Source organism: Corythoichthys intestinalis, chromosome 10 (assembly GCF_030265065.1).
Source record: "Corythoichthys intestinalis isolate RoL2023-P3 chromosome 10, ASM3026506v1, whole genome shotgun sequence".
NCBI lineage: Eukaryota > Metazoa > Chordata > Actinopteri > Syngnathiformes > Syngnathidae > Corythoichthys > Corythoichthys intestinalis.
This window is the reverse complement of record NC_080404.1, coordinates 51,267,503-51,291,661: the sequence shown is the minus strand read 5'-3', so window position 1 is coordinate 51,291,661 and position 24,159 is coordinate 51,267,503. Positions and strand designations below refer to the sequence as shown.

At 39.1% G+C, this 24,159-nt stretch overlaps 1 protein-coding gene across 2 annotated transcripts in view; it reads right to left on the bottom strand.

The window, feature by feature from the left end:
* spock2 (SPARC (osteonectin), cwcv and kazal like domains proteoglycan 2) overlaps positions 1–24,159 on the bottom strand; it is a 106,218-nt gene that overhangs the window by 29,656 nt on the left and 52,403 nt on the right. For both annotated transcript variants that reach the window (XM_057848190.1, XM_057848191.1), the window contains one exon: positions 15,121–15,166. In XM_057848190.1, the coding sequence (XP_057704173.1) occupies positions 15,121–15,166 (46 nt within the window). The remainder of the gene's footprint in view (positions 1–15,120; positions 15,167–24,159) is intronic.

Genomic DNA, 24,159 nt, shown 5'->3' with positions numbered 1-24,159 from the left:
TAGCAACATGTATTATACATCAAAAGAAAGGTACAAGTGTGAGGATTACATTTTTACTCCTCCACATAGTCTCCACCTCTCTCAAGAGCTACAGTCCACCTACAAACGAGGGCATGTATACAAGTGTTGTAGAACTCAGCCGGTTGATCTCTAAGCCAATTCTTGACAGCAGTTTTCACTTCATCGTCATTGCCATATCGGTTGCCCCAGAGTCCTTTTTCATTGGACCAAAGAGGAGGTAGTCTGACGGTGCCAAATCAAGAGAATATGGCGGATGTGGTATGACAGTCCATCCAAATGAAGTGATGACCTCCATGGTCCTGATGCTTGTGTGAGGACGTGCATTGTCATGCTGGAGGAGCACATTTGCCATGTCCAAGTTGGGCCGAACACATCGAATTCTTGCTTTGAGCTACTGTACCTTAGAGTCTCAATGTATACCTCAGAGTTAATAGTTTCGGCAAAAAATCCACAAGGATTACACCTTGAGAATCCCAAAAAACGGTGGCCATAATTTTGCCATCTAACTTTTGGGCCTTGAACTTTTTGGTCCTTGGTGAATTTGGGTGATGCCATTCCACTGATCTCCTTTTAGATTCAGGTTCAAAATGGTATACCCGTGTTTCATCTCCAGTAATGAGGGATCAGGGGTCAGAGGGGTTTCTCCCTCTGAAACAAGGAATTCGATTACAGCTCTTTGTTTCTGACGAGCTTCAAGACGGGCAGCCATTTTGGAAGCTCGTTTAAGCTTTAAAAATCTGAAAATATGAAAAACACATAACAATCGCAAAAAGCTGTGTCCTATCATGTTTGTGCCAAATATAAACAAGATTGGTAAAATCCTGTATGAGCAATGCACTTGAGTGCATTACTTTTTGAATGCCCCTCGTATTTAATGGGGTGTCCTAACTTTTCACATGATTTTATGTGCAAAAGAGTGGGCAGCAGTACAATTCTACCACTAGACATGTGCCGGTTACCGGTTTCACGGTTTACCGTGGTGTGAAAATGTCGCGGTTTCAAAACCACAAAAATTTTCCGTCATACCTTAGTACGGTATTCGCTATTTTTTTATGTGCTAAAATGCAGCCGAAGTGGCTTGGTGCGGCAGCGCTCACCCCTTCCCGTTTGTTGCCTTGAGTGTCAGTGATGCTACTCTGCTAAACAGCCAGCAAACCCACAAACAAATCCTCCAAACACAAGGCGTACTTTTCTTCAATTTATTGAGCTCTCAAATCGTGGTGAAATATACAACTGAATACATTTAAAACGTTGTACAATTGTATTTTTCCACGTGTGATTAGGTTCAACAGGATAGCAGTAGCACCATTAAAAAGTTCGCCAAAAACAAAACGCACATTTTCCTTTCAAATTCAATATACAAACTAACTAAAACTTACAAAGACGAATGTTAGCCTAGGCTAAGCTGGGAGAGCAGCTTCGTTGTGGTTTTATGTCTCACAGCCGCTGAGTGAGAGACAAGCTTGAATGAAGGGGGGGAAGAAAAAGAATCGCGTCAAAGATCGCTAATTGAGAAAAGGAGGTCTCACTCCTCACTTTTTTTTTTTTTTTAGATGAAACCTTTCCTCAACAATATTTACATTTTAACTAATTTATAAAACTAACTTATACATTTTCAACTAACTTATTAACTTATGAATTCTTTGTTCTTTTTAACACAGGCATGGCATCATGTAGACTAGAGTTGACACAGTGGCTGAAAATGGCGAAACTTCACTTGAGCTTCCCCCTTAAAAAAAGTCATACAGTATATATTTTAATTTTATTTACAAGTCTTTTTACTCTTTATAGCAATTATTTTGTTCTTACTCTAATATTGAGCAACTTGAGCTGTGGCTGTGGGTATAGTCTAGGTTCTATTTATTTTAATTTTATATAAAATATGCTATTTTTTGTTTATTTATTTTCACATTATATTCATGTTCCTATTTGCAAATATGTTTTGAAAAAAAATCCTGTTCAATGGAATTTTTTTTTTCTTTTTTTTTTTTTTTTTTTTAAACCCATACATCTCAAAATTTTGGAGCTATAATTGCAATACCGTGATACCGTGAAACCGCGGTATTTTTGCTCACGGTTATCGTACCGTGAAAATCTCATACCGGCACATGCCTATCTACCACTAATTTAACCAAAGTCAAAATACTTTTCAGACCAACCCAACTATGCCAGGAACCGCCATTGCATTAACTCAATGGGTGCTATAGACCCCACTCACATGACGTCACAACCACGCCTCCGCGCCATATTGTCCGTCAACTTGTCGTGTTGACGCATTACCGCTACGAAAATTCCTCCTATTATGGCGTGTTTTTCTGCTCGTAAACATTTATAATCAAAATGGTGAAGACGTGTGTGGAGGTTGGTTGCAATAACAGAGAAGATAGACGGAGAGACTTGAAGTTTTACCGTATTCCGAGAGACCCTGAGAGGAGAGCGAGATGGACTGCTGCAATTCTACGAGAAAACTGGGCACCAAACGATCACCACAGATTATGTAGTAGTCATTTTATATCTGGTAAGATGCATTTAATATATATTTAGAGGGTTTTGGGCTGACAACCACAATTAAGATCATTCCGCGGCTAATCGCCGACAACATACAGTTTCAAATTCAAGATGCTTATTTCTTCCGCCATTATTTTTTGAATAATGTTTAGCTGGTAACAAGTGAAAGAAGCTGGCCTCGTGTACGGATCATCAGTTAAACAGGGGTGTCCAAACTTTTTGCAGAGGGGGCCAGATTTGGTGAGGTAAAAATGTGGGGGGCTACCTTGGCTGATTTACGTACAACAATGTATTTAAACAAATTTTAGCAAGCCCTTCTGTGTGTCACATTTGCTTTATTTATTTATTTTTTTAATTCATAATTTCAACAATCTCGCCTTTGTGGCGTTCTCTTTCGACACTCGGGCTCTTGCGAAATACTGCTGCTGTGAAAATAAACTAGTTTCAAGTTGCTTTCATTTCTCGCTGCGTATCTTCCCTGTAATGTTGTCGTACATGTCAGCGTGTCTTGTTTGGTAATATCACGTCACATCGAACTCTTTGAAAACAGCGACTGTCTCTTTGCAAATGAGGCAGACACAGTTGGTGCGTATTTTATTGAAGAAATAGTGCAATATTAGGGTTGTTCCGATCATGTTTTTTTGCTCCCGATCCGATCGTTTTAGTTTGAGTATCTGCCGATCCCGATATTTCCCGATCTGATTGCTTTTTTTTGCTAAGATAAGACACAAGACGGATATATACATTCAACATACTACAACATATTTCCCGATCCAATTCCAATCATTCCCGATAATTTTTCCCGATCATATACATTTTGGCAATGCATTAAGAAAAAAATGAATAAAACTCGGACGAATATATACATTCAACATACAGTTCATAAGTACTGTATTTGCTTATTATGACTATAAATCCTCAAGATGGCATTTACATTATTAACATTCTTTCTGGGAGAGGGATCCACGGATAGAAAGACTTGTGACTTTGTGTATTGTGAGTAAATATTGCCATCTGGTGTATTTGTTGAGCTTTCAGTAAATGATACTGTGGCCCTGCCCCAATGCATGATGGGAGTGGAACCATGATGGGAAGTAAAACCATGACTGTGCGTCGTGCTACCAATGGATATATCTTCTCTGCTTTGGAAAATAACTTGAGGTGAGATTTCTTGAGGGAGAGAGTTTGCAAGGCATTAGCCAACTCAAGATATGCTTCAGAGGCTGCCAAAGTTCACTCTACTCATGTTGTGCTGCCTTTTATCTCTCTTTAAAGGTAAAACGGTGCCATTGCAAATTGAGCGCGGCAATGAGTGAGAGGATCGTGCAACGTATATATTAATAGCGTTAAATATTATAACATGACATGCTGCCGTTATCGGGAAATTTTGAATAACCCTACGTTAAGCCTAAACGAAAGACTCTGGATGAGTGTAATATATTATGTCTGTAATGTTAAATACAATAAGAAAACGATAAAATTAAAATATACATATATTAGAAAAAGGCATGGCCGATATTTTTTTTGCCGATTCCGATACTTTGAAAATGACGTGATCGGATCCCGATCGGGACATCTCTATCCAATATCCACCTATCCTTGAAGCGTCGGCCATCGCAGTCAACTTTTTTTTTCTATTGATTGTCGCCATTTTAGAAAATTGGAAGTAAAGGGTCACACGGAGTAATGTTGCTTAGAGTGCTGCTCTTAAAGTTTTTCAAAATTTCGTGAGAATAGGCTGAGTTTCTGTGGACAAGATAGTTGTAGATATCAGGGTAGCAAATGTCAGGCAGAGACGGCGAAGACAGCGGGTCGAAAAATATCGATTTAGGCATCAAATATGGATCTGGCGAATGGATTGACCGAAGCTTTTCCACATAACGCCTTTTATGCAACACATCCAATGAGTTTACAGCGTCTGAAAGCACCGGGGCTTCCATGAATTGCACTATAAATTGCACGATAAATTGAGACCATTGAGAATACGAACACAAAATGACGGACAATAAGGCGGCACAATACAGCGACACGTCATTGTGTGACGTTGGTGAGTAGGGTCTATTGATAGTGATAGCCAGTTGTCAAGTTCAAAAATAGACCATTAGGTAGACATTTGTAAAATTACCCAAAAATAAGGAGAGAAGACCCTCAGTTTTCTTGGCCAAGGAGAGCAAGGAGGGACTAGACCGAGAAATGCTAGATTACACTGTGCAGTCTCCAAAATTGATCTAAAAAAAGCCCTCCTTGCTCTTTCTTTTATTAGGGGTTTGTCCTAACACAGAAGGGAGGGGGAAAGCAAGCTGGAGACACCCATGTGATTTTGGTTGGCTATGAGTGAGTATGTAGGTGGAACTAACTAAATACACATGTGTAAGCAAGGGCACTTAGGTAAAGTGGTCAGAATGACCCAGACACTTCAGTTATGCAATGCTGCGGCCATGGAAGATGTCCAGACGTAAGATGCTGAAGATGTCCTAGAAGGTCTAGTTACGCAGTGTTGCGGCCATGAAGCAAGGCAGTTGTCACCCCGACCCTTTAGCACTTTGTAACACTTAAACATTATACCTAGTATAGCAAGCAGTAATCATTTACTGGTTATATCAAATAAGAAAAAATATGGCAATATGTATTATGTATGTATTAGGTATATATGAGCACAAGCAAATATTCAATCAATCAAGCAAATATTCAATCAACCCTCGATAATTAACTCAACACCATTCAACCCATTTTAACATATAGGGACTGGCAGTGAATGATCATGCTTTAGTCCCACGGATGGCAATAGGTTGCCAATCCATTGACTGGGAAGGGCTGGCAGTTATTGGACAGTACTTATATAGCGCATTTATCTGCATGGTTTCCATGCCCAAAGCGCTTTACATTAGATACACATTTACCCGTTCACGCACACATTCACACACCAATGGGGTTGCTGTCAACCCATTGGAGGCAAATCAGGGTTCAGTGCCTTGCCCAAGGGCACTTCGACAGTGGGCAGTCGTAGCCAGGAATCGAACCACTGACCCTTCAGTCCGAGGACAACTGCAGCTACCAACTGCGCCACGGCCGCATTATTATACCTGATAATTTGATAGTGTCTGTCAAAACAATGAAGGGGGAAAAAATGGACCCGTGGGCCGTCTCCTATTTCCTCAGTGTCGAGTCTCGACCACTGATACGAAGTTCTTGATTGATTCTGGACCTTTAAACTGACCCCTGTGCTTGAGATTGCATTATCATCCATTTTCGTGATGTTGTAACAAAAATTAACAAATCATAGATAAACCCACGCAAACGTTGGAGTGCGCATGCCTGCGCTCATGAGTGTGTGTGAGTGCTTGTTTGTTCTTACAAGTCCTAATCATTTTTCCCCTGTAGTGCTGACCAGAGCGACGCGATTCAATCAGAGCACAAAGTCGGTGGCTGTACTGACAAATTGACTAGAGAAAGCCAGTGCAAATTAACCTGACCTCTCCCTCACTCACTCAGCACTCTGGTTGCTTTAAGACAACTATACAGCAGCGCTTGAATGTTAATTTCCAGCCTCTGTGTGTGCGTTTAAAAAAGTTGTCCATATCGGTCTTTGTGAGGTCAAGAACACTTGGCGGTGGAAAAAACACTGCAGGCTCTTGTCAGACCCAACTTAGATGACCTCATTTTTTTTTCTCGATTGGAAATGAACTCGTGTGCTATTTACAGTAGTTGACATTAACCTATTACGGCAGTTAATTGGGCAATAGGAGTGGGAACCTCTTGGTACCACACGATACGATACGATTTGCGATACAAAGCTTACGATAACGATGATCTCATGATATGGCGACTCAACGATTATCGATACATTGGCCAGGAAATCAACCTAAGATATTCTACAAAACGACTAATAAACAGAAAAACAAGCTTTTGTTGTGAATTGGAATGAGTATACCACTAGTAGACATCCAATCCATTTGAACTGGGAGGGTGGCTGCGAATGAACCGGTAACACTTTATAATAACTATCCGTTTTACTAGTTAATAGATCATTAGTAAACTGTTGATAAATGATTTATTGTTGATTTGTGAAATATTTGTTAACAGTTTGTTAAGCATTTACAGGGTGTTCCAATATGGTTGACCCCATTCTAAATGCCAATGCTAGTTGATGGATCTTAATAAAACTATATACACATTATGTAGAAGGTCATAAGTTTTATTGTTTAAATATTCAAAGTACAAATATTTGTTGGCTCTATGGCAGATTTTCATAAATGTGCAACATTAGCGCTGCCTGCAAAATGCCTTATCGAAATGCCTTTTCTTTTAAAGTGAACAGCATTTCTTAACCCTTGAGAGTCGAAGGACGCGCCGGCGCGTCCTCAGCGCACGTCGTCTTTGAAGCGCCCTCACGTTTTAATTACGTCACCCACATGCCGTTGGTTGGTCTCGTTTTAAAGTGCGGAAGTTGCGGTTTACTCTCGTTATTATTTGAAGTCAATCGACCAACTAGAACGTGAGATATTGTCATTTAAGTTTTAAAGTTTTATTGTCCTCTCAAAAAAACATTAAAACGCTGCATGGATCATTTGTTTATGTCTATATTTCCATCATTTCTAGTCCTTTTTCAAAACGGAAGCTCCATGAAAAAAACACAAATCAAAGTCACAGTGGAAGCACAAAATGCGTTTTTTTTTTTTTTATAAATATAACTGCGGTGCGAGGTTCAACCGAACGAGAGGGAGGAGGAGTGTTCTGAAGCAGCGAGGTGGCGAGCGACGGCCAGTTGGATACTGCTGGATCGAGCAGCGACTTTGTGTGACTTTGACAATGAACGGAAAACTAAATTTAGCGCAAGCAATTGTGCTTCTGATCAACTTGAAGAAGAGGATGGTCCAAATTCGTCATCATCGTCTTCTTCGGAAGAGTCCTCGAGTGAAGATAGTGACGGATTTGAACACGTGGGTGACGCCATCGACGAGCAGAGGTAAACCAACTCACTCTTTTTTTTCATGCTGAAAACGTTTCTTTTGAAAGTTTCTTTTAATATTGCAAGACAAAGTTAATTTTGATGCAATATAAGTGTGTGTTTGTGTATATAATAATAAAATGTGCATATCAGATCAAAGTCGTACGTGCACTGTGGGTATCCCAGGCAGGAATTTATAATTTGTGGTGTTCTTCTTTCTATATGAAGATTAGGGATGTAGCACATATTGAGCTATGGTATTCTTTCTATTGTCATACATATAGATTTCCATTATTATTTATTGCTGTATATATTTTTATTTTATACTTTATTATTTTCATAAATACTGACTTATTTTCATGTACATTTATAGTGACAATGAAAGCAAAGTGAAATGAAAATGGAAGGGTGGAAAGAGGACCGACACCCCATGGAAGTGTGAGCTGTGTGATGTAGCCGTGTCTAATTCCAGGACGAAACTGCTTTTCGGAGTGGCATGACTGAAAAAAATTAAACTTGTTTATTGTAAATATTTTTGAAAATGCTTTTTTCCCCCCAATGTTATATATATATTTTTTTCCCACATCAATCTTCTCAATTTGTGTATATAAATGTGTGTTCAAGAAGCTTGATTGTGTGTACATAGTTTTCATCAGGCGATTGGCCGCAATACCTAAACTCATAAAGAGATGGCCTCTAAACACTTTTTGTGTTAGATGGTATATATTTTTTCACTGTTCTTCACTGTTAGGTCTGCTGTATATAACCTGTTTTGACTGGAGCATGTATAAAGGCAAAAAACGCCTATGGCTATACCTGTTGTTTATGTTGAATTGTCAAATATAAGACTATTTATTCTAAATTTTTTTGGTTGAATGTTCATCCTAACATGTTGAATAAATATTACAAAGTTTCAAAACGGTTCGTTACGCATGTTTGGTTGTCAATTGGACATCAATATTAAAAATTTTGACAAAACGATTTTGGAATTTTTGGTCTTTTTGGGCCCAAAATGATGATTTATAATTGATCAGTGAAGGAAACAACAATTTGGACATGAAGTTCAAGGTGTCACAAAAAAAGGGACCAAACCAGGCCATCGTAAACAATTCTTTCTTTGAAATATAAAGGCAACTTCAAAGGCATGCAAAATCAGACAAAATAGGCCCAGACCTTAAAGGGTTAACCTGAAAAGATAGAAATGCCAAACGTTAAACACAAAAACTTGAAACGTTTCTACACAAACTGTGTTTCAGGTTAAGAACAGCCTGTAAATGCTTAACAAACTGTTAACAAATTCTTCACAAATCAACAATAAATCATTTATCAACAGTTTACTAATGATCTATTAACTAGTAAAACGAACAGTTATTATAAAGTGTTACCAATTAATCTAATGTTTTCCGAAATTTCCAGGTTTGCAGTGAGTCAGCAACAGGCACACTTTTGCGAAATATACGATGTTTATTGATTAGAAATCGCAAAATAAATGAGGTTTATTGATTACAACCCCACAAAAGCAAGCAAAAAAACAAGCATAACATGGGGTGACCATCCGATTTAGAATTCCCCTAAAAAATAATGCTAAATAAAAAAAACCCGCTCATTTTCAACTTATTATTATAAATTATTATTGTAAGTTATTGTAAGTTAATTTTACTGCTGACACTGCGTTTCGGGGTCATCAACATGTTGTGCCCTACCTGCCCCAAAAGTCAGACTCCGTTATTGGTTTTCATTGATCTTCTGCTATCTGTTTTTGATTTATTTAACACATTTAAAGAGCAGCATTGGATGCATTTTAGACCCTCTGTGCTGGATTCAAGTTTTAGTGGGCAACTTTAATCCCACCAAAGCGGGGGACAGTTGTTGCTCCCTATTAAATTAAGTCCTATTAACTGCCAGATCCACCCATGGCTCGCATAGCTTATCCTCCTTGCTTTTACTTGCCTTTTACCGCAAAGCATAATTAGTCCATCGTTAAGCCTTCAGACACCGCACTAATGGACTCTGCCATTCATATGACTTCATTTAAGCGGCAAATCAAGCGACAAGCGGCGAGGACACGACTCTGTGACATAACTTGGCTTGCCACAGGCTCAATTAATGCTGCGCTGTGAGAAGAGGACGTTCCAGAAACTCGGTCTTTACCCGTGGCAAACTAAACACAAAGTACAAAGAGAAATAGACAGAAAAGAGAGGCGATGGGCTGAAGCTGAGGCAATGCTGAGCATCTCCTTGGGGAGGTGCATCAGATCTGCTCGAGCAGATCAAACAGAATGCAACAATCACTCAACCTCTTTTTTTTCTTCTTCTGCGACAGGAGACGGCGGCTGACCCCAACAAACACACAAGGCAGTGCAGAAGCATACACAAGTGACTCTGTGGGAGTGGTTCAACGCAGGGTCACGGATGCTGCTGTACGCCAATTTGATTTGATCGTGTTATTTAGATTCACGCTGTTATAAGAGAGCGTCACGTCACATTTTGATGAAATATCTATCTGATGAAACATCGGTCACAAATTAGGATCAATCACGACTGTCACGACTTGCGATAAACACAGATGGGTAATAACTAGGGCTGTCAAACGATTAAAATTTTTAATCGAGTTAATTACAGCTTAAAAATTGATTAATCGTAATTAATCGCAATGAATCGCAATTCAAACCATTGATAAAATATGCCATATTTTTCTGTAAATTATATATATATTCTGTAAAATAAATTGTTGGAATGGAAAGATAAGACACAAGATGGATATATACATTCAACATACGGTAGATAAGGACTGTAGTGGGCATTTCACTCTACTGTCATTTAAATCTGTCTATGCTGTCCTCACTCCGAAGCGTCTACTTTTTCCAAAGCTAGACAGCTAGTGAACGACGCCTTAGTAATCAGACTTCTTCCTTTTTCATCTGATTTATTAATAAAATGGCCTCAAACCATTGTCCTCTTTAGACCGTCGTAAAACTACAAAAAAAGTACACAAGCATTGCATTAGCAACAACGTTAGCTTAGCACGCTATACAGGTTCACTAAACATAAACAAAAAGCGTCTCATACAAAAAATATAACATTTCGCTTACTAACATAATATGTACAGTGGGGAGAACAAGTATTTGATACACAGTCAATGGGAAAACCCATTGGCAGGGTATCAAATACAGTGGTACCTCTACATACGAAGTTAATCCGTTCCAGGACCTTGTTTGTAAGTCGAAATGGTCGTATGTCGAGCAGGATTTTCCCATAGGAATACATTATAATTCCATTAATTCGTTCCACAGCCCAAAAACCTTCACTAAATCCTTAAAAAATACTGCTGGTACTATTACAAATGGCAATTACACATAGCAAAACAAATAAATTATAAATCAAAATCAGAATAATAATAATAATAATAATAATAATTCCTGTATTAATGTAACGAATCGGGTTCTAATGTGGCGGACGTTTTTTGCTGACCCTGAACGCACCGCGGGGCTGACGTGCCAGAGACAGACCGGTGAGCTTGAGTTTCACTTTCACTTTGAATGTTTTCTTGAGAACACCGTCAATTGCGGCAGACAGAAGGTGTTTTTGTTTTGAATAAGTTGTGAAATAAATGATAAAAACGTGGCGAAGTTGGCGATTTCTCTGGAGATGTTACCACAATAAGAATTGTCAGCTTAACTTATAAAGACTGGCGAACGATGGTCCGAGGAGGACCGTGGAGATGTATTGTTGAGCCATTTCACGGATGCCCACCCTACGCTCATATTTTTCTGTCATTTGCATCTTCATTTAGAAGGTAAGCGTCAACTTTTTCCTTGTTTCACCACCTGTACCAACCTTTTCTGAAACCAGTGTTGATTTGTCACACAAGAAAATCCGCCGTGCATTCGTCTGCGGTGCTGCCATTGTCGTCGTATTTCGAGCATGTCGTCGGATGTAGAAACAAATGGCGAGTCAAATTTTACGTTGGATGTCGAAAAGTTCGTGTGTCGAAGCGATCGTATGTAGAGGTACCACTGTACTTGTTCTCCCCACTGTACATTCTTTACAACAACCACACTTAGGGACAAATCTTGTCCAAGGATCATATAAGCACAACATTACAACGTAGGCGTCAGCCCGAGACGTCGTGCAGCCATATTGAACTGGCAAGAAAACAATAAACCATGTCGCAAAGCGACCACAAGAGTTTGCTGTTAGACAGCACAAAAAGCCTTGCTGTAAAACTTACCAAAAAGCAGAATACTGTCTGAGCGGGACATGTGCGTTAATTGCGTCAAATATTTGAACGTGATTAATTTAAAAAATTAATTACCGCCCGTTAACGCGATAGTTTTGACAGCCCTAGTAATAACGTGTTACATTTATAAGTAGTCCTCGGGTTACGACGCACCCGACTTGATTTTGACTTTACGACGCCGGAGTCTCCAGTCGTTTTTTTATTTTTCCCCTAATAATAAAGGTGTAATGGTACATGTATTTGTATTGAACCGTTTCGGTACATGGTGCTCGGTTCGGAACGGAGGCGTACCGAACGAGTTTCTGACGTAATGTAACCCTTACTTTTCGAGGCTGTGAGTCGATCGGGTTGCAGTTTCTTTGTGTCGATTATATTTACTCCGTCTTCTCTACTATAATGAGGACCCTCACGGCAGGACAGTATCACCCAGAAACGTCAACGGCGCGACAACGTGGCCGCCGCGAGAACGCAGTGAAACGCAGGCGTTAAAGTCAATCAGCCAATGCACACCAGTCGCAGTGAGGCCGCGTGTTAGACGCGTCTCAGAAGCAGATAGACACAACGCGAAAAGAACAGCAGAGTTTATTATTTGACGTGAGACGCGACCCTGTTGCGTCAATACTACTACCAGTAGCTAGGATCGGGCAGACCGGAAGTCACTCGTGTAAAAATACGGTGTATGCGGTCGATTTTCAAACTAATATGCAATCGTAACCCACTTTTTGAGTCCGTCAAATCTCTTGAGTGGTAGATCGGGGCACAGTTGATTTGTCTTTGTTGATTTACTGCTGTCTTCTCTGCTATCATAATAACCAACACAGCCCCGTGTTCAATACAACACCCTCCTACCACAACAAAACAAGTAGGAACTAGAGCTGTCCCGACTAGTCGACGTTGTCGACGTCATCGCTGACGAAAATGCGTCGACGTGCAAATCATACCGTCGACAGGTAAATGATGGGTTAAAAAAAAAATTACATGCGGATAAAGTTTAGAATGGCGGGCGCTCGTGAAGCAAGCTGTTGTTAGCGGCACCCCCAAGGGGCTGTTATTCTCAATGTGACCGGCATTGTCAGATTTAGGGGAGAGAGGGAGCGGGATTGGTAAAAGTTGGGAAAGTGCGCGGGTAGCGGGGAGTTAAGTGGCTGCATCCCCCATGTTTTTGTTTTAGTCAATAAAAGTATCCATAAAAAGCCATCTGACGCCTCTCGGTGTTTTTATGCACGCCGCCGCCTTCCTGAGGAGGAAATCGGACGAACCGACGACAAGTCAAGTGAATCGCCAGTTGACTCCCTGCTACAGCGAGGAGTTGAAAACACCACCAATTTCCAAGAAGGACAAAATTGGTAACACGGTAAAAGCAGCATAAAGCCCCCCCCAAAAAACGGACAAGAATAGCCAGAGTCTGGAATTATTTCAAGGAAAATCTGGAGGGTGCCACTGTGTGTACTCTTTGCTAAGCTGTGCTCGCAGACCACGGTAGCACGTCGGCTATGAACGAACACTTGAAGCGCCGTCACCCAGGTGTAATTTTCGAAGACAAGAAACAACAAGCTAACGGATTGTAAGTCCATACAACTTTCTAATGATTTTTTAAAAAATTGAAGTTGCCTTTATGTGCGTCGTATCAATGTGCATTTTTTTATTTAATAATTAATATATTATTATATAATATTTTATTTAATTATTATTAAATTTATTAAGATCATGGAAGCTCCCACTTGGGGGGAAAATATATCCTGTATATCCATGATATAATAAAAATATATATGGGAACACAGCACTGGCCTGCTTACTGTAATCCATGACTGCACTAATGTTAGTTACTTTATATTATAAAGTATTATTGTGTATATACATACAGTAGTATACTATAAAATTAATACTATATATTTATTTTTTGTAACTATGACTATGTGTGTCTTTCATTCAAAATAATTGCTCTAATATTTCAGTGTGCCCTCTGCTTTATCTATTTTCAGGTTAAAACAAACAAAAATTGAACAGTTTTCCCCCTTCTCCAAAAATGCGGAATGCACACCAGAAAGAGCATCTGAACTCACACAAAGTATTCTGAAAATGATTGTCCGGGACATTGCAATTCATTTTCACATTTAGAACAATATAGACATACCACAAAAAGAGTAATAATTGTTTGACTCCTCTTAAAAAGGTGAAATCAGTGTTTCCGTTTACTTTTTTTTTGCACTAGTTAATTTCAGCAGCATTTGACCTCATTGTTTGTGATTTATTATTGATATTTATGTTATTTATTTATACGTTAATAAAGAATTTAGGTGTTCCAAAATGTTTTTTGTGAATTAATTAGCTTCAACAAAAATTTCATTATAAAAGTAGTAAAAAAAAATTTTTTTTTTAATTATTAGATTAGTCGACTAATCGTAAAAATAGTCGGCTGACTAATCGGGAGGAAATTAGTCGTTTGGGACAGCCCTAGCAGGAACTAATATTCACATAGAAACTAAAGTTATACAACATAAAATATACAATATAAATAAATACTACATCACATTTGTAAAATATAAACACATAATAAAATAAATAATAGCCTATTTAAATAAAATATATTCAAATGAGCTAAAACACCTGTACTTAAATAATAAGAATACACACATCCTGCTTACACAATTAAATTTATTAATTTCTGTGTGGCGCTTTAACTTGAGAAAATCCACCAATAAAGCTTTTGAAAACCGTTCATAAGAAGAAAAAAAAAAAAAAAATTCATCGAGGCATTTCATTTGTAAAATACACGTTCAAATCTTCGTCATTGGGATTGCTTTTCTCTGTAGCACAGGACTCTTTTTTTCTTCTTTCTTTTAGAAAGAAAGCTGACCAATACGCGGGGTCTGAAAGGCAAGTTGTTGTTGGATCATCTTTAAATACCCGCTACTTTTTGAGCAGAATTCTCGCTTTGTATTGGCTAATGTTCCCATTGTTGAAAGAACAAAAGTGTGTAATAAACATCAAGCACATTTATATATATATATATATATATTTTTTACTGTACCGAAAATGAACCGAACCGTGACCTCAAAACCGAGGTACATACCAAACCGAGATTTTTATGTACCGTTACACCCCTACCCAATAATGAATTTTTTTTTTTTTTATGTGATGCTTTTATTTTGGCGCAGGATGCGTAGAGGTAGTACTTCCCCACACGGGTAAGAGTGCATGTACACATGAAGAAGAACGTACAGTGGTGCCTCTACTTATGAAATTAATTGGCGGCTTGTCCCGACTTAGCAACAGTAGCTAATGTCATGAATATTAATGAGCGGAAGTGACGTGTTGCTTGCGGTACGCCATTGCAACTACTGCAATTTTCTTCATTTGAACATCAAGTTAAAAGAAGTAACACATAAGAGAAAAGACTCACTGTCACTGGAGCCTTGATTCTCATTCCAGTTGCGTACATAATCATCCTGCATAAAGAAATAGAAAAGAAACAGTGAGATGTGGAAGCACTGCAGACAATGAATTCAGCGTTTTAAGGAAGAAGTGCTATTAGCATTGCACGCTGATTATAATGGGCGCATTTTGTCTTGAAAGCATGATGATGAGCGCAGGGAGACGTGTACGTTAGATGAGTGTACAGCTGTATGGAAATGAGTCTGACTAATGTCTCGATGTTTACCTGTATGCCAGGCATATGGTGCCGAGGGCCTGCTGCTATTCAAGTGCTCTGCACGGCTTAGAATTTAAATATGAAGTCGCAGCCATGCACAGATTAAGACAAACAACACCATATACAGAATATTAATACTATATCTCGAAGAACTGACCTCCACTTCCTGATGTCATGAAAGCAAGGGGAGAGAAAAACAGTGGAAATTAGAGGAAAGTAGTCACAGCGTTTATGCATACTGACACTGCAAAACCAAAAAAGAGCTGTGCAGTTTTTACTCCAGAAAGCACCCTATACAGTATTTAGTCAACCACTAATTGTGCAAGTTCTCCCACTTGAAAATATTAGAGAGGCCTGTAATTGTCAACATGGTTAAACCTCAACCATGAGAGACAGAATGTGGAAAAAAAAACAAGAAAATCATATTGTTTGATTTTTAAAGAATTTGTTTGCAAATCATGGTAGAAAAAAAGTATTTGGTCAATACCAAAAGTTCATCTCAATACTTTGTTATGTACCCTTTGTTGGCAATAACGGAGGCCAAACGTTTTCTGTAACTCTTCACAAGCTTTTCACACACTGTTGCTGGTATTTTGGCCCATTCCTCGATGCAGATCTCCTTTAGAGCAGTGATGTTTTGGGGCTGTCGTTGGGCAAAACGGACTTTCAACTCCCTCCGCAGATTTTCTATGGGGTTGAGACCTGGAGACTGGCTAGGCCACTTCAGGACCTTGAAATACTTCTTACAAAGCCACTCCTTTGTTGCCCTGGCTGTGTGTTTGGGATCATTGTCATGCTGAAAGACCCAGCCACATCTCATCTTCAATGCCCTTGCTGATGGAAGGAGATTTCCACTAAAAATCTCTTCATACATGGCCCCATTCATTCTTTCCTTTACAGATCAGTCGTCCTGGTTCCTTTGCAGAAAAACAGCCCCAAAGCATAATTTTTCCACCCCCATGCTTCACAGTGGGTATGGTGCAATTCAGTATTCTTTTTCCTCCAAACAAGAGAACCTGTGTTTCTACCAAAAAGTTCTATTTTGGTTTCATCTGATCATAACATATTCTCCCAGTCCTCTTCTGGAACATCAAAATGCTCTGTACCGAACCGCAGACGGGCCTGGACGTGTACTTTCTTCAGCAGGGGGACACGTCTGGCAGTGCAGGATTTGAGTCCCTGGTGGCGCATTGTGTTACTGATAGTAGCCTTTGTTACTGTGGTCCCAGCTCTCCGTAGGTCATTCACTAGGTACCCCCGTGTGGTTCTGGGATTTTTGCTCACCGTTCTTGTTATCATTTAGACGCCGCGGGATGAGGAGGGAGTTGAAAGTCTGTGTTGCCCAACAACAGCCCCAAAACATCACTGCTCTAGAGGGGATCTGCATGGAGTAATGGGCCAAAATACCATGCCGATCCCGATCGATCAGGTCCGATCACGTCATTTTCAAAGTATCGGAATCAGCAAAAAAATATCGGCCATGCCTTTTTTTAATATATATATATTTTTTAAATTGAATCGTTTTCTTATTGTATTTAACGTTACAGACATAATATGTTACACTTATCCAGAGTCTTTAGGGTTATCAAATTTATCCCAATAAAGGCGGTAATTAATTTTTTAAAAAATGTATCACATTAAAATATTTAACGCAATTAATGCATGCGCTGCACGACCCACTCATGCATTGTCTCACTCCATCTGTAATGGCGCCGTTTTGCCTATATAGAGAGCTAAAAGGCAGCATAAAATGAGTAGAGTGAATTTTGGCAGCCTTTGGAGCCTTATTTTAATTGGCTAAAGCCTTACAATCCCTCTACCTTTGTTGAGAAATATCATGGGAAGCAAAGTGGGGAAGCAAGGTAGCAATTGATCTTTTTCTTAACACCTTATGTTATTTCCCAACGCAGAGAAGATATATCCATTGGTAGCACTACGCACAGTCGTGGTTCCACTTCCCATCATGCATTTGGGCATGGCCTTCAGTATCATTTACTGAAAGCTCAACAAATACACTAGATGGCAATATTTAGTCACAATATACAAAGTCACAAGTCTTTCTATCCGTGGATCCTTCTCACAGAAAGAATGTTAATAATGTAAATGCCATCTTGAGGATTTATTGTCATAATAAAAAAAATACAGTACTTATGTACTGTATGGTGAATGTATATATTCGAGTTTTATTCATTTTTTTCTTAATGCATTGCCAAAATGTATATGATCGGGAAAAATTATCGGGAATGATTGGAATTGAATCGGGAGCAAAAAAAAGCAATCGGATCGGGAAATATCGGGATCGGCAGGTACTCAAACTAAAACGATCGGGATGGGATCGGGAGCAAAAAAACATGATCGGAACAACCCTACTTATTTTCACCATGATTTCCAATTAAATTCTTTAAAAATCAAACAATGCGATTTTCTGTTTTTTTTTTCCACATTCTGTCTCTCATGGTTGAGGTTTACCCATGTTGACAATTACAGGCCTCTCTAATATTTTCAAGTGGGAGAACTTGCACAATTAGTGGTTGACTAAATACTTATTTGCCCCATTGTATATCAATTATGCGACAAGAGAGGTATGAAAAATTACAGATCTCATAGTATGGGGCTTGTGTACCAATGAAGTGTCACATTGATGACAATAGAAGTCCATTTTATTTTTTAACTGGGAGAGGCTGATAGTGAATATTGACTCTCAGCACTCCTATTTCAAATGGAATGGACGTCAGTTGACGTCACTAGCAGTGAATGAGTTAATATAATTTCAAAATTTTGTCCCAGTTTTCATACATCTGCTTTGTTTTTGTAACCCCACTTCCCACCACACACCCACACTCACATGTGTTTTCATTTTCACATAGGTTGTGTAGTATGGCTCCACAGATGGTAATTGTCTAACCAAGCACTCAGGCAACATCAGGGTAACACATCCTTTTATATGTCAGACCTTTCCAAGAAAGCATGTGCTGTTATAAGCTTTACAACTCTATATTCGCATTGTGCTTTATTTAGTTACACTCAATAAACACTGAGAATCAGTGTTGTTTTTGTCAGCCCTTTTAATTTTCGTCTTAGTCTTTTGGACGATAATACCGATGAGTCTTAGTCATATTTTAGTCATCTCAAAATGTGTGTCTCAACTCGACTCATTTGGTCTAGTTTTAGTCAACGTTTACTCAAAATGTTTTCGTCTGTAAATTTCTCCCTTTTTTTTTATTATTACTCTAAAAATTAAGATTTCCAACTATTTCCAATGAACATTGACAGACGATCACATATTGTAGCATCTACAAGGACAACACCAACTTGGTGATTATACACACTCAGCAAGAAAACACTACATTATTGTTAATTTAATTATACCCACCTGGACGCCATGAACTGTATGTAAAAAAAAAAAAAAAAAGTTCTCAGAGAGTTTAAGAGGACGCTCGCCTTTAGCATTAGAAAGGTGGAAAAGCGCTATATAAGTGTAACACCATTTACCATTTACCCTAATGCTAACACTATGCTAACGCTATGAGTTACATTTCGTCTGTGATGGTCAAACCAGCACAGACCTTGTCATAGGCTAGATTCAGACTAGGGCTGGGCGATATGGCCTTAAGTACGTATCACGATAAATTGAGCAGATTTACTTCGATAACGATAAATGATGATAAATTCGCCCAAGCGGACTGTTATATAATTAGAAAATTTGAATCAATGCATGGAATACAAATTAACCGTTTCTCGTTAAATTTATTTACTAGCTTTCAATTTAACAATTGCACACGGTCTAAACATTAAATATATAAAAAAAATTGTAAACAATAAGAATTCTAGTGTGAACATTTACAACAGCTTGTATGACTTGAAAAATGTACAACATTATAAAAGTCAATCTGAAGACTGTGCAAACATGTCATTGTAACACAAATGACTTGCAGCTTTAACAGTACACTTCAGACAACTTATTGGTAAAGGCTGCTGTGATATAATTATTCAACACAAGTGTTTACGTCAAGGTTTCAGTTTTTTTTTCCCAGAACATTTTTTAATACATGCACCCCCCACACAGACACAACCAGATTAAAGCTGTATTGCTCGGATGCCAATGAAACATTTAAGATTTTATGATGGCAGAATAAAGCAAACACATACAGAAAAATAGCTGTGGCCATTAAACTGTCATATTATATATAGGCTTCACTGTTGGATTATACTTTATGCTGAGTGCTTTACCATCATGAAAGCTTTCAGAGAAATCACACAGAGATACCAAAAAACGCGACATAATGATTGTTACATGAAGTCCGTGCCCAGTCCACTCATTAATTTCAGCCGTTTCGACAAGGTTAGAGCCGCTATCGGACTCCATCACGTTCATTTGTAGCCGCTGTTAGCCGCTAGCGTTAGCCTGTGGCTTGGCTACCAGAAGAAAGCACTGAAAGCATCCTCTCCTGAAATCGTGAGAACCAGGGAGGGCAGCGGGTGAAAGCCCGTCTGGAACCCGCCAAGAGTTTACTTAATGTCGGGTGAAAGTTTGGCAAAGCTAACTTAAGCCCGACTCCATCCCGTTTACTTGTAACGTTAGCCGCTAGCGTTAGCCTACCGGGTTTCTGTTTGCTTGGCTTCCTGAAAACCACGTGACTCCATACATGAGCACACTGTCTGCTTTCTTAAAGGGGAATGAACATAGCCGAACAACACAGAGTCAAAGCGGGATGAAAAGACTATTTTCTTGTTTTATTAAATTACCGAATTTACCGACATGGTCAAAATTACGTCGGTCATTGTGAAGAATTTCGGTAACGGTAAATTTTCGGTTTACCGCCCTGCTCCAATTCAGACCACAGGTCTTAATGCACAAATCCGATTTTTTCGTGTTTTTCGAGTGAGGCATTAACGTGACGGTCTAAACGTGACAGGTCGCATAGAAATGGACCACTTCAAATCTGAACTGGGTCACTTTCGTATGTGGTTTAAATCCGATCCGGGCCACATTTTCCTGAATGTGGCGGTGGTCTGAACTGTCAAGTCTCCCGAATCGGAATTCATGCAGCAATTACGTCAGCAAAGAGCAGCAAGACTGCACGCAAGACTGCTTTGATGTAGCTCTTCATTAGGGTTAGCGCCTAGCTTGAACTTGGTTTTTACTACGCAGGAGACTGGCTTGACCACACTCATAAGAAAAAAAAAAAAATACAATGCTCGGTTTCTTACTCTTTCTTACTTACGAGCGATATTTCAGTAATGCTTACATGGCCGAGTCGGGGTAAACTGATGCACACACATAAGGCTTATGTTTGTGTGTCATGCACGCACAGTGCGTAATTACTGTAATTTTCGGACTATAAGCCGCTACTTTTTTCCTTCATTTTGAATCCTGCGCCTTATAGTCCAGTGCAGCCTATTTATTGATTTAGTTGGGTTAACAGGCAACACTTTATTAGACAGCACCGTCATAAGACAGTCATAATTATGACATGACACTATCATGGGTATTACTGACTGCTTATGACAGATGTCATTTAGTGACATCTGGCAAACTATGTCATTAGCTCCATTTATGTCCAGCTGGGATTTTTTGCATCCATTCAAAAGTGAGCTCATTTGCCAGATAACGCTAAATGACATCTATTATAAGCATTCATTAATGCTCATGACAGTGTCATGTCATAATTATGATTGTCTAATGACAGTCTTATAACACTACTGTCAAATAGAGTGTTACCAAATACCATTACTAGCGATTAATGAAACAACTGGAACCGTAACTGAAGACATAGTTAGCACAGAACATGAATTTTGATTCTTTAGCTTTATCTGTAGCGCTGCAGTGCATGCTTGGAGGCATGTTGGATGACAACAGTGTTGACAGCAGGTGGCAGCAGAGATTGACTGTTTCCCCCAAGGAAGCAGTGATGGCCAAATGTAGCTTCTTGAAGCAATGAAGCTTTACAGCCAATTGGTTCAAAGCGTCATGGTGGTTTATTTTGTCTTATTACGGTCTTATTACGGTCTTATTACAGTCGTATGACGCCGCTGTCAAATAAAGTGTTACCAGTTAATATCTTTTGGTGTAAATATCCCATAATACAGTAAGGACAGCTGCGGCTTATATTCTAGAGCGGCTTATCTATGAAGAAATGCCATTTTCGTGCCAAATTTGGTGGGTGGTGGCTTATAGTCAGGCGCGCCTTATAGTGTGAAAATTACAGTATTTGTTTTGATACTTCTGCACTTGTGGGTCAGTTTGCTCAGTGCTTGTCGGTGTGCATGCGTAATACTTGAATGGACTCAATGGATAAAGGCAGTCTGAACGGGCACCCTCAAAAACAGATATGACAAAAAATCGTATGAACCTCGCCATTGTTTGAGGTTGGTTCTGTGCCCTGATGTCTCTTGTTCATGTGATTACTTATTGATTTCACCTGTTGTGGCCTGCTCCTTGTGTGTTGACCAATCCGCGGCCTCTCGTGTCACCCACCTGTGCCTCATTGTCTTGTTACCCCGTGTCTGTATTTAAGTTCCCCATGTGCTGTCTGTTTTCGTTGCGTCATTGTTGATATCAGTGTTGGAGCCCTCGTGTCCCTCTTGTTTCTCGCCCTGAAGTAAGTTTTGATACACTTTTGTTTGATCCCCTGGTCTTTTGTTTGAACTTTGTATTTTTGCTCAATATTATTCAAGCATTTTTGAGTTCCCTGGCCGACACACTGCCTTGCCTTTGTTTTCCCGGCATATGGGTACACCATGCCCCCCACAGATTATAGTAACAGCATTTTCTTCATTAAATTGGGTTCTCAAACTAATTTATAAAACACAACAGATATACAACATAACTTTTTTGGGGGTTAGCAACCAAACAGTTTAAAAAAAAATCTCCCTTTACTCCACCCCACGCTACAACAACAGTCTCCTACTTCCCTTTGCAAAAACTCACAAATTCATCCATGTCCAATGTATTTGTTATGGACTTCTCATGGGTCAAGTTACATTTCTTTGAAGCTGCAGCAAGCTGGAGTGGAAAATAAGTAAGATGTATTTGTAAAAACTAAAGATGTCCCGATCGATCGGCATCCGATCACGTCATTTTCAAAGTATCGGAATCGGCAAAAAAAATATCGGACATGCCTTTTTTTTAATATATATATATTTTTAATTTAAATCGTTTTCTAATTGTATTTAACGTTACAGACAAAATGTCTTACACTCATCCAGAGTAGTTTTGGCTTAAAGTAGGGTTAACAAATTTATTGCGTTAACGGCGGTTATTAATTTTTTTAAATTAATCACGTTAAATAATTAACGCATGCGCTGCACGACCCACTCTCGCTTTGTCGCGTTCAATCTATAAAGACGCCGTTTTACCTATAGATAGCGCTAAAAGGCAGGGTAAAATGAGTAGAGTCAATTTTGGCAGTCTTTGGAGCCATTTTTTATGTGGCTAAAGCCTTACAACACCTCTCTCCGCAATTAAAAATATTGTGGGAAGCAATGTGGGGAAGAAAGGTAGTAGTTGATCATTTTCTTAACACCCTATGTTCTTTCCCAACGCAGAGAAGATATATCACTTGGTGCCCCTATGCACAGTCATGGTTGCACTTCCCATCATGCATTTGGGCAGAAGTTAAATGGCTACAGTATCATTTACTGAAAGCTCAACAAATACACTAGATGGCAATATTTAGTCACAATATACAAAGTCACAAGTCTTTCTATCCGTGGATCCCTCTCACAGAAAGAATGTTAATAATGTAAATGCCATCTTGAGGATTTATTGTCATAATAAACAAATACAGTACTTATGTACTGTATGTTGAATGTATATATTCGTACGAGTTTTATTCATTTTTTTCTTAATTCATTGCCAAAATGTATATGATCGGGAAAAATTATCGGGAATTAGGGTTGTTCCGATCATGTTTTTTTGCTCCCGATCCGATCGTTTTAGTTTGAGTATCTGCCGATCCCGATATTTCCCGATCCGATTGCTTTTTTTTTTGCTCCCGATTCAATTCCAATCATTCCTGATAATTTTTCGCGCGCTGACCATCCTGTGATCAATACATATACAGCGGGAAAAAGAGATGAGAAAGAACTGATACCTTTTAGAAAAGAATAAAAGTTTTTGTTTTTAGATTCAGTTTGACAGTAGAATTTACCTCGAAAGGGAAGCAAACAGGTTGAACTTGGCTTCTTTTTTGGTCAGGCAACATCTTGAAAACTCATGTCAGGTGATTGTTAAATTGAGGTACCACAGTACAAAGAAATTTCAGGTAGAAAACATTTCATACCAGAAAAAAACACTCAACTCATGGTTGATCTCACAATCTGAATGAGAGTAAATATTTCAAAAGTCGTCGGTAAGGCGCCACAAGACAAATCTTCTTCATGAGATATTCATCATGCCTCAGTGAGTCTTCATCACAGCATTCAACGCACTGCGAGAAGGTGCCAACCATCCCCGAGATGTTCGTCTTTGACCTCCGCAATGTGATCATACGCAAGTAAATATTTTCATCACCGCCAAAACCTCCACTTGAACATCAAAACGTTTCCCGCCAGTGCTCTTTGCTCATCTCATTGACAACACAAGCTCTTGCCAGGAAATGAACTCGATAGGCCTCTTGGGTGGTGAGTAATTGTCAAGCTTTCTGTAGTTTGTAGTTTACAACCTGACCATTAATCCCATGTTTACCGCATCGCCTCGATTGATTTCTCATGACCTGAATTATTCAGTAATCCCTATTTGTGCTCCTGCCAGGGCCAATGAATAAAATGTCCCCTGCTTCGACATGG